Source organism: Salarias fasciatus, chromosome 20 (assembly GCF_902148845.1).
Source record: "Salarias fasciatus chromosome 20, fSalaFa1.1, whole genome shotgun sequence".
NCBI lineage: Eukaryota > Metazoa > Chordata > Actinopteri > Blenniiformes > Blenniidae > Salarias > Salarias fasciatus.
Genome location: NC_043764.1, coordinates 8,120,200 through 8,137,615, shown reverse-complemented (window position 1 = coordinate 8,137,615; position 17,416 = coordinate 8,120,200). Strand labels below are relative to the sequence as shown.

At 41.3% G+C, this 17,416-nt stretch overlaps 1 protein-coding gene across 1 annotated transcript; it reads right to left on the bottom strand.

Annotated features, from left to right (window-relative positions):
- Window positions 1-1,686: 1,686 nt before the first annotated feature.
- LOC115407967 (L-rhamnose-binding lectin SML-like) lies at window positions 1,687-4,706 on the bottom strand. The gene is made up of 9 exons (XM_030118545.1): window positions 4,582-4,706; window positions 4,284-4,316; window positions 4,129-4,191; window positions 3,551-3,686; window positions 2,624-2,736; window positions 2,494-2,538; window positions 2,259-2,391; window positions 2,071-2,174; window positions 1,687-1,930 (listed from the first exon to the last, which is right to left on the bottom strand). The coding sequence occupies exons 1-9, from the start codon at window positions 4,610-4,612 to the stop codon at window positions 1,908-1,910; spliced, it is 681 nt and encodes a 226-aa protein (XP_029974405.1). The 5' UTR covers window positions 4,613-4,706; the 3' UTR covers window positions 1,687-1,907.
- Between the last annotated feature and the right edge of the window lie 12,710 nt (window positions 4,707-17,416).

Genomic DNA, 17,416 nt, shown 5'->3' with positions numbered 1-17,416 from the left:
TATAAAGCTCAACAAAAAATATTACCAGATAACTTGCAAAACAGATTTATAAAGAGAGAAAGTCAATATGAATTACGAGGAACTGAAATCTTTTCATTATCAGAGTCAAGAACCAAACCTAAAGAAAGTTGTATCACAATCCAAGGAATCAGTCTATGGAACAAGCTTGACTGTAAAATTAAAAAGTCTCATTCCATTTATACTTTCAAGAAATGTTTAAAAGAACAGTTATTAAAAAGATATGATGCTACTTAATTAATTATCAAAATTATATGTCGATTTTGATTATGTTGATTTTGTAAACATCTTCTTGTGAAATGGTTATTTTTATAATCAACTCTTGATGTAAACTATTGTTTTGTCAATTATTTTGTGTTGGTAGGGGCAGACACGACAAGTTTTACTTCCTTCTGCTCCTTTTCATTTTCTTTTTTTTCAAAGAATGAAATAAATAATGAATGAATAACGAATGAATGAATGTCCGACTTCATAAACCTTTAGCTCAGTTGGGGCCCTGAGTTAAATTGAGTTTACCATCATAAGAGCAGTCCGCATGTTCGTAAGTTATCTCAGCTTGAACCACATTGGACTTCCGTCGTGCAGCATGCCAAGCTTTGACATTTTTTCACAACATGAGATTTCATTGTTCCGGGCTTTTGAGATCCATATGTAAATGACTTTTTTTCAGTGGAAAATGTGTGTTAATTCTCATACATACCCTGTGGCACTGATGATTATACGATAAAGGTTACTCCATTTTAATTAGCCTCTATTACACTTGAAGACAATTCAATCATCAGAAGGTGTGAATGAACAGTTTTACACTTTGTTCCTTAAAATCAAGCTGTCTGAAATTCAAATTAAGAAAAAAGACAATGGCAAAACTGCCACAGTACAATGAACACTCTACTTTTAGACTTGCAATAACATTTACTATTTTCTCTTTGGCTCCAAAAATTACTACTTTCAATGTGGCACATCCCTGTTGGCCTGTTTTATCAAAGTTCTGCATTTTGCACAGATTGTGCTTTCTGTTTGTCTGCTTTTTGTGACAAACTTATTCACTATAACATCAATGAGCTACATCATGTGAAAACTTCACTCACATGTGAGTTTTGCACGCTTCAGACTATATTTGCACAGAAACGGTCAGCTGGAAGTGTTGGTTTACTCTCAAAATGAAACGAAGGATCAAAGCACATCACATTGTCTTCCTCTGAAAACTAAAGTGTTTTTTTTTTTTCTTTTTTCTGTATCTTGCCATAAATGACCAAAAACTCCTCTGAGAAAGGCTGATAACACCACCTGGGGTTTGTTCAGTGCTGCTGCAGACAATTGAGCAAAACTTCTTACCAAAAATCTCACCCTCTGCCACATGGTGGTGCAATGGCCACCACTCTCCCCTCACATGTCCTGAGTGACATAAACTCTGCATATCCTCTCAGCACATGGGCAGGTTTTCTGGTTTCCTCCAACAGTCCATAATCATGTGTGTGAGGTTAACTGGTGACTCTAAATTACCTGTGTGTGTGTGTGTGTGTGTGTGTGTGTGTGTGTGTGTGTGTGTGTGTGTGTGTGTGTGTGTGTGTGTGTGTGTGTGTGTGTGTGTGTGTGTGCACAAGTGTGTGCGAATTGTCTATAGATCAGCCAAAGCCTTACGCATCGACAACAAGCTGGATCATTTCGTTCTTATAATGCTTGAAGTTATTTATTGGATTTTTTTTTTTTTTCACACCGAAACAAAGGCTTGAGATATTTTACTGATGTAGAGCATTTTCATGTACTCATGGAAAAAAGATGATAGAAAAGGATACTTTTACATTTAGTCAGAAAAGAAAGCCCCACACCGTAACATTGATTTCTCCGTTATCTTTTAGTTTTTTTCCTCATCAAAGCTCTGTTGAATCTTATGAATCAGTGACAGAAGGATCTGCAACAGAACAACAAAAAATGTTCATTTCAAACATTTTTAACACATTTTTATTTAAAAACCTGTTTGCGTCATGCTGTGCTTTCCACTCACATAAATGTGAGCAGTTTTAAGTAAGCATTAAGTAGCTAGCTACTCACACTTGCAGCGGTAAGCCACCTCCAGGTACTTGTATATGTCAGGGCAGGGGTCTCCAAACACCGAGTTGAGAGCTCTGATATCACAGGTGTTTTTCCCATTACACCTGTTGGTGTAGAGTAACAGGAGTCAATACAGGCTGCTTAGACAAAAAAAGAGCCAAGAGATTATAATAGCCATTGTTTTTTACCTGGTTGCCACGATGTTTGTGGGTTTTGAGCAGGACACATTTTGCAACTGGGAATCAGGTCTTCCGTTAATGCAGGTGGTCCTGTCCCGACGACCGTAGTCTGCTCCGTAGACAACGATAACCTGGCCCTGGTCTGCATTAAAACAAGCAAGAGAAAAGGCACGGATCACTGTTTGCGCTCATATCAATCATGTGGATTTATTATAAGCTCAAAGAGAAGAACCAATGATCTTACCACAGTGCAAGCGTGCCAGGGATTGCTGACACGCAACATGAGTTACTGGAAAACAGCAGGATCAGGTTAGATTTCTGACAGCAGAGCTCATTTACAGTTTTATTATTTAGCGATAACTGAGGGGACTGACGTGCTGGGAGGCAGGTGTAGTTGGTGTCCACGTATTTCAAGATTCCTGGGCAGGGGTCCAAGATGCGGATATCACTTGCGGTTATCAACTCACACACCTTCTTGCCATCACACCTGTGGGGATTTCAGTTAAAGCATAAAGTCAGTGGACTTCTTGCCTCTTTCTTAGTAAAGACTCTGTGTTCCATCATTATTAGAAGGTTTGTTCACCTCATCAACTGAGGCCACAGCAACAGAGTCACAATGAATTTTAATCGCTCTGATCATTGTTACATTCCAGACATGGGTGTGTGTGCTTCCACTTTCTCTGTCCCTTGTGTCAGGTTGGGTGTGTTTGTGTGTCTGTTACAGAGAGCAAGCTTTGGTAACACTTTACTTGAAGCCCCCCTGTATAACACATTATAAGTACATTCATAAAGTATTATAATGCCATTATTACACGTGTAGCTATAGTTATAAACATTCATAGATGATCACAATGCCAGGACCAAACCCTAACCCTAACCCTAACCCTAACCCTAATCCTATGCTGTATAGTGCTGTATAGTGAGTTATAAAGCATTGTGATCATGTATGAGTGTTTATAACTACTTATAATGTGTTATACACGGGGGCTTCAAGTAAAGTGTTACCCAAGCTTTTGTTTCCTCATCACTCCTTGACTGACATGTGTTAATTCCCATCTTTACCTAGAGAAAACAAACACACGGAAACAGGTTAATGCAAACGCGATACGGGAAAGCCTGGAATGAAACTCTTTAAACAAAATGTCCCGATGGTGACGAGGTATCAGAACTCAAAACTGATTTAATGCAGTGTAACGATGCTTCCCTGTTACACTGCATTACGTTGTGACATCCATATTTTTGTAAGAATCTTCCACTTTTGTGGTACGTTTTAATTTTATGATAGGCATTATAACGCGTACCTCCTTCTGATAAGTTCTGTCGTGCCTGCCAAAGAGCACTCAGTGTTGGCGAGCTGGTAATAATGTTTGCCCTCACTGCACGTCACTCTGTCTTCACGTCCATACAGCGACTCCTGCACGCTGATCACTCCAATGTCTGTCACACACATAGAGAGCAAAGAATTGACAATAATTTAAAAAAAAATCTTAAAGCATCTTTTATCAAGATATAGACAAGGGTAACACTTTACTTGAAGCCCCCCTGTATAACACATTATAAGTAGTTATAAACACTCATACATGATCACAATGCTTTATAACTCACTATACAGCACTATACAGCATAGGGTTAGGGTTCGGTCCTGGCATTGTGATCATCTATGAATGTTTATAACTATAGCTACACGTGTTATAATGGCATTATAATACTTTATGAATGTACTTATAATGTGTTATACAGGGGGGCTTCAAGTAAAGTGTTACCTAAACAAGTATAATCCACCTGCCAAACCTTTCTTTTCTAAGCCAGATAGAACAAAATTCAAACTCCTTGATGGCTCAATGCTAGATCCACTGATCTGGATAATATTCAGTCATACCACAGCTCAGGCGATGGACAGAGTTGCCACTGTCACAGGAGGTTGCTCTCTCTGCAGAAACAGCTAAAACAACAAATAGAAAAAACACAAGTCAGTGTCTGTCTGTACTGCTTCAATGAAATATCAACACATTCAGTCTGGTTTCAGTCATTTACCTGGAGACAAGAACAGACAAGCTGTTGCAAGCACTGGAAAAAAGAAGAAACCTCACTTTTAGAGAAGGACTTTTATTAAAGACAAATTCAAATGTCAAGCTTGTTTTTTTTCTGACAAAACTTTTTACATGTGGCAGGGAAGAAAGTTATTTACAGGTGGAAACATTTGTTCCCTTTACTGCTCCAAACATACTCAGAAGTATAAAATACCTTTTCTAAATATTAAATTATACTTATTTATGATTAAATACAAATTCACAGAATTACTGTTCTTCAAAATAATGAGTGATATACTCACACAGTGCGGTGCAGGGTCTGAAACAAAGCATGGCTGCAGGAGATCTGGTCTCAAGTGATGCCAACAGGGACAAACATGCTTGTATTTATAGAGAAAGATAATTCCTTAAACAATAGCTTGAACACATCTGATCTCCTCCCACCATGCGATCTCATCCAGGTGCAACAGAGATGGCAACACAATGTCTACCAGGAAATACAAGTTTGAAAACCCGCCAACTCGCATAAACTGTGGGAAGTGGAGGTCTGATGGCTGAAATGAAAAAAACAGGTCACATTGCAACACTGCCAGCAACAGTCATTACATAATTATTACATCAAACACGCAGTCAGAGGCAGTTTAGTTCTGGCACAAAGGAAAAGGTCAGGTCAGTCATTAAAACAGATATACAGTGAGGAGCATAAGTATTTACACCCCCTGTGATTTTGCAAGTTCTCGCAAAAATAGGAAGAGGACTGAAATATTGATCACTCATTTGAACTGTTAGAGATATAATGTAAAAAAACAAAATCTGGAAATCATATTGTATGATTTTTTTTAATGATTTATTTGTATGTTACTGGGGTTCAGAAGTATTTGCACTCATGAGAATCAGCAATAATTATGATTCTCAAAGAGCTCTAAAACTTGCCGGGGACTGTCTGAATGATCCAGAGGGGTCATGGGAGAAAGTCATGTGGTCAGATGAGACCAAAATGGAACTTTTTGGTGTAAACTCCACTCGTCTGGAGGAAAAGAATGAGAACAATCACAAGAGCACCGTCCCTACTGTGAAGTATGGGGGTGGAAACATCATGCTTTGGGGGTGCTTTTCGCAAACAGGACAGGATGACTGTACTGTATTCAGCAGAGGATGGATGGGGCCATGTATCGTCAGATTTTGAGCAACAACCTCCTTCCCTCAGTCACAGCATTGAAGAGGACTCATGGTTGGATCTTCCAACATGACAATGATCCGAAGCACACAGCCAGGATGACCAAGGAGTGGCTGCGTAAGAAGCATATCAAGGTTCTGGAGCGGCCTAGCCAGTCTCCAGACCTAAATCCAAGAGAAAATATTCGAAGGGAGCTGAAACTTCATGTTGCTCTGCGACAGGCTCGAAACCTGACAGATCTAGAGAAGATTTGTGTGGAGCGGAGGAGTGTTCTAAAATCCCTGTTGCCGTATGTGCAAACCTGGTGAATAACTACAGGAAACATTTCACCTCTGTAATTGCAAACAAAGGCTTCTGCATTAAATATTTGCACTGATTTTCTCATGAGTACAAATACTTCCGAACCCCAGTAACATACAAATAAATCATTAAAACAATGTGATTTATTATTTATTTACTTATTGATTATGTTTCTAACAGTGGAAATGCATCTATGATGAACACTTCAGACTTCTCCATATTTTCTAAGTGGGAGAACTTGCAAAATTGCAGGGGGTGTAAATACGTTTGCTCCTCACTGTGTACAGTATGTATATATGCTTCATTCAGATTCAAGGTTTTCAGTCCGTATGTATGGAGATAATTTTGTGTCTTTATTATTCAATCAATCAAAAAAGGTTTTGCAAACAAAAAAGAGAGTTGAGACCAAAAAAACATAAAGTTGCAATCAAAAAATAAAAGTTCAATCAAATAGAATAGATCTGAGAACAAAATTATTTGAGTGGCAACCGCACCAATTTTTTTTTTTTTTTTTTTTACATCAAAACAGAAAAAAGCTTTGATTTTGAATTCTAAAGTTTTGCTTGCAAGCTCAAAAGTTTTGGTTTTGAATTAAAAAGTTTTGGTTTTGAATTAAAAAGTTTTGGTTGTGTAAGGGAATAACTGAGTCCCACCAGTAGGTGATACTGTAGCACCGGTCATTGTTCTATTAAACCTTCTATTAAACCAAGCAAGTCTAGCAGTTTGTTCTTTCACCGTATTCTGTAGGTTTTCTGTAGGGGGCGTCATGTTTGGTTATTCTTTTCTTCCTGTTGTTTAAGGTAAGCAGTGCTACCGGCAGCTCATGTGTTTTACAAAATATACAAATTATGCTGCAGTTAAACAATTTGTGTTTTGAAAATATATTATTGTGTTGTGTTATGCACTGTTTAGTTTGGCTATATTGAAGGTTTGTGTAACAGTTCAGCCTGAATTTCCCTTGTTAGTGTGTCAATGGGATGTTTTGTTCATGTCTGCCTGTTCATTTGGCAATCAGGATGTGTGAGTGTAAAAGAAAGATGAACATGTGATTGATTCTTTTCTTCCTGTTGTTTAAGGCTGTGTATGTTTGAGCTGTTGTGAAGAAATACAGTCTCCATCACGCTTCGAACCCTGCTGTCCGTCGTCTTCTCTCTGATGATCAGAGACTAACAGAAGGGTGGACTTTTGATGTTGTTGAAAGTACACAAACTGTAAGAAGAAAAAGAAACAACATCAAAATGTGGCAAAACTATAAAGATTCTCCAAAACAACGAGGCAGTCCCATTACAGCTCAAGCTGTTTACCAGCAGACCCCTTCTCCTCCATATCTGTCACCTGTTATCAACCAGGGTGCTTTTCCAGGAACCGTGTCAATGCTTCCAGGCCCTGAGGTCCAAAGGCAACTTTTACCCCACTATGATGTCGCCGCAGGTGCAGCACAAATGCCTGGCCATACCCTGCCCGGAGCAACCCCCCTGGTGAGGACTACTGTTCCCCAAGTAAGTGTGCACATACCCATACCTGACCACCCAGCTGTCTCTCCTCATCCAAGCCAGTTAAGTCCTAACCCCCCTCCCCCAACAGGCTTCCCGCTTTCCACACCTCTGCCTCAGGCCCCTATGGCAAGCACGCAAGACCCCTCCACCATGCACATGGTCACCAGCCCAGCAACTAAAGGTGTACAGATCCCCCTTTCTTCAGCCAATATCCCTCAGTCTGTGCCACCTGCAAGCTATGGCTTTGTGGCTCCAAACGTTGTCCAAAACTCATCGCTCATGCCACAGATGGCCCCAAACCCCCCTGTCTACATGGCCCCTGATGCACATGCCCAACAATGTTACCCCAGTTCCATTTCCAAGATACCTCTTCATCCCCAATTGGCTGTATCATCATCAGTGCCCTCCCCTACTACCATGGCCAACCAAGGTTTTGCACCAGCAGTGTATGGAGGTTTGATGCAAACTCACCAGGTGAAAAATGTCCAAGTCTTCACTGGCAATACTGACAGTAAGATTCTGGTGGAGGATTGGGTGCGAGATATGCAGTACCTCCTTGAAGCAATAGAGCTCCCGACTCACCTCCATTTCTCCACTGTTGTACAACATCTGGGAGGTGAAGCCAGAAAGCTTGTCCTCAACCTGCCTCCACATGACCAGACACCTGAGAAAGCATTTGAGGAAATGAGAGCGGAGTACAGTGATGCACAGGGTTCCCTTGATCCACTGGCTGATTTTTATGAGCGCAGTCAGAAGAAAGAGGAGGCCAGCCTTTTCCAGATCGAGATAGTAAGCTAACTCGGCAGTTTTTAAGAGGGCTCTCTGATGAAGATGTGTACACAAGAATCGCCCCAGTGAAGCCGAGACTTCTGAGTTTTCGAGAACTGCAGGCTGAGCTCAGAAACTTAGCCAGAGAAACTAAAAAGTTCCAGCCTCAGCAGAAAGCAAGGAAAAACTTTGCCCAAATGCATGTCGCATCAGAGTATGGGGGGAATGAGAGGGCAGAAAAATCTACATATGCATCGGAAATATCAGAGTTGGCTGAAATAGTCAAGAAGTTAGCCCTCAACCAAGAAGAGCAAATGGACAAATTATCCCGATTGGAGTCCAGAGTAGCAGCCCCGCCCTCAGTTCCTCCCCCAACAAGCTGGCCTTCACAAGGGAGAACAATTCAGAGTGTGGGTGTTACATGTCACCGGTGTGGAAAGTGTGGACACATAGCCCGAGTCTGCAGGATCTGTCCTCTGTTGTCTTCTAGTGTGTGGTCTCTGAATCGGGGAAGATTGAAAAAAGCCTGTAATGTGTACTGGCCTTTACCGAATGCGGAAGCAGCCAGCAACTGCGCGGAGACAGGCGGTGGAGGAGCGAGGTCAAAGCGACCAATAGGAGCTCTTCTCTCTTCCACCAGTGTTGGCCCCACCCATTGGGTTCAGTCAGATTCGCAAGAAAAACTTTTGGATTTGTGACCAAAACTTTTGAATTTGCAACCAAAACTTTTGAATTTGCAAGCAAAACTTTTTAATTCAAAACCAAAACTTTTTTTCTGTTTTGATGTCAAAAAAAATTTGGTGGGGTTGGCACTTAAATAATTTGTTCTCAGATCTATTCTATTTGATTGAACTTTTATTTTTTGATTGCAACTTTATGCTTTTCGGTCTCAACTGTCTTTTTTGTTTGCAAAACCTTTTTTGATTGATTGAATAATAAAGACACAAAATTATCTCCATACAAATCAACAAGGCCTAACAAGTTGGAAATGAATAGTCATGTTCACAAGGAAACGTTTAAAGGACTGAATCATGGGAATTTTTGACCTTTAATCACCAATGATTCTTTTGATTCTACAGAAGGGAGTTACAGCTATTCATGTGGTGCGTCACAGAAATGAGGAGATAAGAAATAAAAACAATTAAACAATCACCAATTGTCTGGAGACAATAAGGAAGTACACAACATTACGAAAGTATCACGAAGGTAATATAAGACCATTAACCCACAACAATAAAAAGTTCCTTTAGCTTTGATCCAATTTCTTTTTATTAAATAAATCACCAATCATTAAAGAATAATCAGACACACTAATAACTACACCTGAATTACAGTTTATTCACAATTTATCAGGCAAGTGGCCACATGTGATCACATTTTCTTTGCTTCCTGTTTCTTTCAAATTAATAATTGTGCATTCAAGAGATGAAGTACATGATTAAACTGTTATGCAATGTATTTCCATATGCAGTGCAGCCTTACTTGGTGAAGCAGCATTTACTTTCAGTCAGTTCACTCCAACAGTTGAATTAAAATATGCTGAAACAATAAATAAATTGAAGGAGAGCATAATACACTGTGCCCTTATGATGCTTTTCGATGCATTTTATTAAGTGTGAATGACAATTATGAGTATAGACCAATAAATGCTTGAACAAAATGTTTTTTATTCATAAATTTCTGAGTTGACTGTTGTGATTGAATGTCATTTGTACCTAAATACCTTCAGGATCTTTATCTTTTTTTGCTCATCTCCAGTGTGACAGTATTGATAGATATTTGGCTCAGTCAAAAGGTTGGTGATGGACAGGTGTTTTCTTTTGTTACAGTTACACAACTGGTTTCTTCTCAAAACTAAATGTTTGGAAATACAAATACCCCTGACAGTATAATGTGAAGTGACTACTCTATTACAATAATGCATTTGCAAAATTGGTTCCACCTTGTTTATATGACTAGGGGGAACATAAACGACATTTTTGGGGAGAAATGATTCCCCTCCCCTCCTTTTTCATTTCTAAATATTCTGCATTTGTTGGTGTTTGATATTGAAAAGCTTTTTACTTCCTTGTTGAAATAGTCAATATGTGAAGTGTCCAAGTAGAAACAACTCAAAATGACATAAGCTTCAGGAGCCTAAAGGTTTTTTGTAAAAAGGTCTCCATATTGTTGAAAAATAAAAATGTATTTACAGATTTACAACAACCTCTGTGAAATAAACTGTGAGGAAACTGCAGGGCTGCCGCTTCAATTTCCTGACTTTCAGTTGTAACCACACACATGCTGGTGAAAACAGACACCAGAAGCTGTTGTGAAATCTGCGAAAACAATTGAGATTTTAACATTTTCACAACAATAGTCTTATTGCCGTTGTGTAGAGTAAAGTTCAGTGGCATTCCAGTTCAAAGCTCTTTTCAATTAACCATGATGCTATTTCTGTACAGTGACAGCTTTTTTGTTTGTTTTTTTTACAGAAATGAACTTTCATTATGTAGATCACCAAAGCATTTCACGCCCTTTCAATCGCAATTAATCAACTGTCATTATCTTCTACATTACTATAGAATTTAGTCTTCTTTTAAAAAAGTTATAATGGCATCATTTTCTACATTAACAGTTTCTTAAGTGTTTTGCAGTAACATTTCAAGTCATTATCTACAGTCTTTTACCTTCTGCCTTTTGTCACTATTACAACTGTCCATTTGTACAAGTATTCTTTTAGTCATCATGCGATTATCATTTACACGAGCAAAGCGTTTGCATTTATTTCATTTATTTTTTCAATAGTAATGATGTGATTGTCATTATCCATTGTAGCATACTATGTCCAGTTCCCCTTTTTGACCAGCTATATTTTAATGTACATCATTAGATGATTTTGTTCTGGTTTGTTTTAAATGTTTGTTTTTGTCTTTGTGTGTGCCTGTTTCTTTTTTTGTAATATTACCGTCATCTTCTGTACCTTGACATTTGCTGAGACAGTTCAAGGTAAAAAGACTGTAGGTAACAACGTAATTATTGACTGTCGCAGAACACTTTTTCCATGGCTCATGTTAAAGTCGTGAGACAGTCTTATGAACAACAAGTTCTTTGCCTGAACACATATTTTAATCATAATTCCTTTGAAGGGATGCTGGCGTTGTGAGTTGTCGTGTTGGTATTTTCTGGGACTGTAGACTTCCTGGAACACCAGGAACAGCCAGAAACATTTATTGTTAAGTTCATCATTAGATATGATGAGCGATTACCATTCTCTGTTCCTGATCTGTTTAAAAAGAAACATATTTGTTTGTCACGTTGCACAAACTGTTCTCTTGGCACACAACGGGACAGTAACTTCGTGCCAGCCGAGTGGCTTCGCAGGATTGGCTGACGAGCTGCCCTCTCGTCAGGCTCCCCAGGTGCAGGCAGTGAGGCAGTGCTTGGCTCCTGCAGCAGCAGCAACCTGGGAACCACACTCACACAGACACACAAATCAACACACTCACACACTTCGGGAGAAAGAATGCAAGACAACACGGCGACGGCCGTAACAGTCTCCCCTTGTTGGGTTTGCCCTGCACAGTCCGCCAGTCCGTCACACAGAGACCAACTACACCACACACTCATATTCACACCTCGGGGAAATTTATGGTCACCATTAAACCTCACTTGTATTTTCTTGGACTGTGGGAGGAAGCTGGAGTACCTATCTTGACCCAGGGATTTGAACCTAGGACCTTGTTTCCTGTTATTCTCCTGTCTTCAACATATTTATTGTATCTCTTTAACTCAGTGGCAACAGCTGTCAAGCTGTTCAGCTGTTTCAAGTGCCTCAGGGATGAAGAGCCTGTTATATTTTATACGTCCCCTCTTTGTTCACCAAGTTTTTCTTATGTATTGTATCTCTGCTCGCTGCGCTCACTTCTCTCCGTGCCGACTCTGAACATCTTTTCCATGGAGAATTCTGGGACCTTGCATGCAACTGAGCAGGAATTAGAAAACCACATAAAAGCAGCGATCAGCCATAACCTCCAAGAAAGCCCCTTAGGTCCACCAGGCTATGTCCCTCATCCTCCAGTGCCGTCGTTACCATTCGACACCACACCTCCGAAATGGTCCGAAGTCAACCAGGTGGTAAAGCAAGCAAGAACGGCATCAGCAGCTGGCCCAAATGGTGTTCCTTACAAAGTTTATAAGAACTGCCCATAAATCCTGTTTAATGGCACAAAAAATATCTATTAACACCAGATTCAGACTGCTGCAATACAAATGGTTGTTTAGAACGTATATTACACCTGTGAAACTTCATTATTTTAATCCGAATATTCCAGATGTATGTGTGAAATGTGACAGGGAAAAGGGGACTCTTTTTCATTGTATGTGGCAATGTGTGGAGCTTCAGTTGTTTTGGAAAGAAATCACAGATGTGGTTTCTGACCTGATCAACTGTAGGGTACCACTGGATGGCAAACTTTGTATTCTACACATCTTCCCAAACACTTTCAGAGGCACATTAAATGACAGGAAACGTGTGCATTTTTGTTTATTACAGGCCAAACACATTATCGCTTTACACTGGAAAGACATTGAGAGACCGAAAGTAAATAAATGGATCAAACTGATGTCCAGCAATCTGGCTTTGGAGAAACTGACCTATGTTTCTAAAGGAAAACTTGAAGACTTTAAAGAAATTTGGTTACCCTTTCTTCGCTTTGTGGAAAATGTCGACAAGTAAACAACTTTGCTGCATTTGAGTGAAATGTGTGTTTTAGGGTGGGGGGAGGGTTTTTATGTTTGTACGTATTTGTTTTTGTTTTTCTTTGTATTGTGACTTTATGTTTCAAAGTGAAATTTCAATAAAAATATTTGGGAAAAAAAAAAAATAAGAACTGCCCCCTTGTCCTCAAGCTACTACGGAAGATGATGTGTGTTTCCTGGAAAACAAAGTCCATCCCACAGGCATGGTGCAAAGCAATCACCATCTTCATCCCAAAGGAGAAAGACTCCCAGAAAATCAATCAATTCAGAGGCATTTCTGAATGTATAGGGGAAGATCTTTTTCACAGTGTTGGCAAGGCGAATGACCAGTAATTTCCTCTCTAACAAGTACATCGACACTAGTTGTCAAAAGGCAGGAGTGCCAGGGTTCCGGGGCTGCGTGGAGCACTCAATGAGGATTTGGGATCAGATCCAGACAGCGAAGCGCAACAAGTCAGACCTTCATGTTGTGTGGTTAGACCTCAAAAATACCTATGGATCTGTTCCCCATCAACTCTTCTGGTTTGCCCTCAAGTTCTTCCACATTCCACCATGTATCGAGAGCCTGATTACCAACTACTTCAACAACCTCACTGTGTCCTTCACAACCCCACAAGTCACATCTGGATGGCACAAACTAGAAAAGGGAATAGCAATTGACTGCGCCATTTCTCCCATACTATTCACAGCAGTCTTTGAGATCATCCTGATTGGAGGGAGACAGTCAGTAAGAGGAGTCAGATCCCCATCGGGGCAGAGGCTTCCAGCCCTCAGGTGCTACATGGACGATGTCACCACGCTCCTACAGACGGCAGCATGCACCCACAGACTGCTAAAAAGGCTCGAAGAACTGCTGACATGGGCCAGGATGAAGATGAAACCATGCAAGTCACGCAGCCTCTCGATCCGGAAGGGCCACAGGAAGGATAATATTATGTTTTCCGTAAACAGTGAGGCCATTCCGCTCCTGAAAGACCAACCAATAAAGAGCTTGGGAAGGCTGTATACTGCGGACCTGTCAGACAAGCGGATGGTTACGTCGGCCGCAATGCAGCTAGCTAATGGCCTGAAAAAGATCGATGAATGCCCATTGCCGGGGAAGTTCAAAGTTTGGTGCAACCAGTTCACCCTGTACTACCGTTTGATGTGGCCCCTTAAATTGTGTAACATCACCTCATCCTCAGTTCTGAAAATGGACACAAAGGCCAACTCCGACATCCGGAAGTGGCTTGGACTTCCTTGTTGCCAGTCCAATTCAGCTCTGTTTGGAAAGAACATCTTGAGGCTTCCAATGCAAAGCATCAGTTTAGGCTTTAAACTGGAAAAGGTTCGCTTGGTCCTAGAGCTGAAAGATTCTGCTGATCCTGTGGTGCAAAAAGCAAAGCCAGCTGTTAGGACTGGAAGAAAATGGGACGCATCCCAGGCAGTAGACCAGGCCACTACCCGACTGAAACACCAAGAGGTTGTGGGAATGTACAACATGGGAGAGCAGGCCTCGGATGGGGAACAACAACTAAGATGTGGTCAAAAGCCACCGAAACAGAGAGGAAAAAGCTGATTGTCCAAGAAGTCACAAAAGAGGAGCATGAAGGTTACAGGCTCAAAGCAGTGAGCCAGTTTCTCAAAGGCAAGTGGACAACATGGGAGGGTGTAATCGAAAGAACCATCACATGGGCCGACTTGTAGAAAATGCCCCAAGCCCGGCTAAGTTTCCTGATTAGGAGCACGTACGATACCCTACCAAGTCCACAGAACCTACATCTGTGGTACGGCACAAACGATCTTTGCCCTCTCTGTGGTCACCAAAATCCCAGCCTACAACACATCCTGTCCAGCTGCAAAGCAACCCTGACGCAGGGTCGTTATGGGTGGCGACACGACCGAGTACTGCGGAAAATACCCGAAGTGATCGAGGTGCGCAGACTGCAGGTGAACAAGTCCAGCCCAGTAACTCCACTGCACCAGCCTATTCAGTTCATCAGAAAAGGGGGAGAGGCACTCAGTAGTTCAGTGCGAGAGCGGTCTCTGTTGTCTCCAGGAGGAGAGTGGCAGCTAACAGCCGATGTTAGTCGCCAACTCAAGTTCCCAGAACACATCGTCATGTCATCACTTCGGCCAGATATTGTAATCTGGTCCAATTCTGCCAAGTGTGTCATCATGGGAGAACTGACCATACCTTGGGAAGAAGGGAATGGAGGCAGCATTCAAGAGGAAGAGGGAAAAGCATGCTGAGCTTGCCTCCTCTTGCCGAGAAGCGGGTTGGAAGACATACATCTTTCCAGTTGAGGTCGGCTGCAGAGGCTTCACTGGAAGTTCCACCCAGCGGTTCCTGAAGACCTTGGGGATTAGTGGCCCCAGCCTGCGGAAGGCCATAAAAGACCTGGCTGAAGAGGCAAAACAGGGAAGTTTCTGGCTCTGGTTACGCAGGAAAGATAAGTTATGGGGAAAAGATGGATCCTCGGTCAGCTGCAGGGGGCAGTAGGGAGGTGTCCCTACTGCTGCTCCACCAACCTGAGATATTCCGGGATTAAAGGAGCGAAACATCGAAGAAGGGTGGCTCCCGGCTGACCAATAATGTATCCATAATGGAAGTGTCTCCCAGTTCATGATGTCCATGCATCACAGACAGACCTACAGTGCCCTGCGGAAGTATTCGGCCCCCTTAAACTTTTTAAAAGTTTGCCACATTTCAGGCTTTTAACACAGATATACATAAAATGTTAATTTTTTTTGTCAAGAATCAACAACAAGTGGGACACAGTCATGAAGTGGAATGAAATTTATTGGATATTTTCAACTTTTTAAACAAAAAATTGAAAAGTGGGGCGTGCAATATTATTCGGCCCCCTTGCGTTAATACTTTGTAGCACCACCTTTTTCTGCAATTACAGCTGCAAGTCCCTTGGGGTGTGTCTTTATCAGCTTTGCACATCGAGAGACTGAAATTCTTGCCCATTCTTCCTCGTAAAACAGCTCAAGCTCAGTGAGGTTGGATGGAGAGCGTTTGTGAACAGCAGTCTTCAGCTCTTTCCACAGATTCTCGATTGGATTCAGGTCTGGACTTTGACTTGCCATTCTAACACCTCAATATGTTTATTTGTGAACCATTCCATTGTGGATTTGGCTTTATGTTTTGGACCATTATCCTGTTGGAAGATAAATCTCCGTCCCAGTCTCAGGTCGGTTGCAGACTCCAACAAGTTTTCTTCCAAAATGGCCCAGAATTTGGCTCCATCCATCTTCCCATCAGTTTTAACCATCTTCCCTGTGCCTGCTGAAGAAAACATGGTTTGCAGGCCCAAACCATGATGCTGCAACCCCCATGTTTGACAGTGGGGATGGTGTGTTCAGGGTGATGAGCTGTGTTGCTTTTACACTAAACATATCGTTTTGCATTGTGGCCTAAAAGTTCGATTTTGGTTTCATCTAACCAGAGCACCGTCTTCCACATGTTTGGTGTGTCTCCCAGGTGGCTTGTGGCAAACTTTAAACGAAACTTTTTAAGGATATCTTTGAGAAATGGCTTTCTTCTTGCCACTCTTCCATAAAGGCCAGATTTCTGCAATGTACGACAGATTGTTGTCCTATGGACAGACTCTCCTACCTCAGCTGTAGATCTCTGCAGTTCATCAAGAGCGATCATGGGCCCCTTGGTTGCATCTCTGATCAGTCTTCTCCTTGTCCGAGCTGAAAGTTTAGAGGGACGGCTGTGTCTCGGTAGATTTGCAGAGGTTTGATACTTCTCCCATTTCAATATGATTGCTTGCATGATTGCTTGAGATGTTTAAAGCTTGGGAAATCCATTTTTTTTTATACACATCCGGCTTTAAACTTCTCCACAACAGTATCTCAGACCTGCCTTGTGTGTTCCTTGGTCCCCATGATGCTCTCTGTGCTTTAAACACAACCCTGAGACTATCACAGAGCAGGCGCATTTATATGGAGACTTGATTACACACAGGTGGATTGTATTTATCATCATCAGTCATTTAGGACAACATTGGATCATTCAGAGCTCCTCACTGAACTTCTAGAGTGAGTTTGATGCACTGAAAGTAAAGGGGCCAAATAATATTGCACACCCCACTTTTCAGTTTTCTTTTTTTTTTAAAGTTTAAAATATCCAAAAAATTTTGTTCCACTTCACGATTGTGTCCCACTTGCTGCTGATTCTTGACAAAAACTTCAAATTTTATATCTTTATGTTTGAAGCCTGGCAACATTTTGAAAAGTTCAAGGGGGCCGAATACTTTCGCGAGGCACTGTAATCTGGAAACTTATGTTGGTCCTTTATTCAGCCCCCTAAAGAAGGTAGATTTTAGGGATCGGTCGCTCCAGTACACTGTACTTTGTATTTTGACGGACTGCACCAGTCCATTTGCATCAGGATAGGTCTGCAATCCCTTTCCCAATAACCAGGATCCACGGGTTGCAGTAAACTCCACTACCATGACGACATCTCTGATCACGAAGTTCCTTTTGTCTTTTGACCACCGCTGACACTCCTTGTCGCAGTGGCAAATACTCTCCAATCCATCTCTGCCAAAAGACATCTGTGAGGAATTGAACTTGTCTCCAAGTTGTGTACAAGTCGCCTTTCTCAAAAAGCCCAAGTGGCAGAGCAGACTTGCCTTTGAGCAAAAGTAGATGGTTTGG

What these genes read in the sequence shown, in the direction of transcription:
- LOC115407967 (XM_030118545.1), bottom strand. Translation starts at nt 4,612, where the DNA reads ATGCTTTGTTTCAGACCCTGCACCGCACTGT. An exon ending in ACAAACATCGTGGCAACCAG is followed by an intron (nt 2,175 to 2,258) that starts GTAAAAAACAAT and finishes CTACACCAACAG; the next exon opens with GTGTAATGGGAAAAACACCT. An exon ending in GGTGGCTTACCGCTGCAAGT is followed by an intron (nt 1,931 to 2,070) that starts GTGAGTAGCTAG and finishes GTTCTGTTGCAG; the next exon opens with ATCCTTCTGTCACTGATTCA.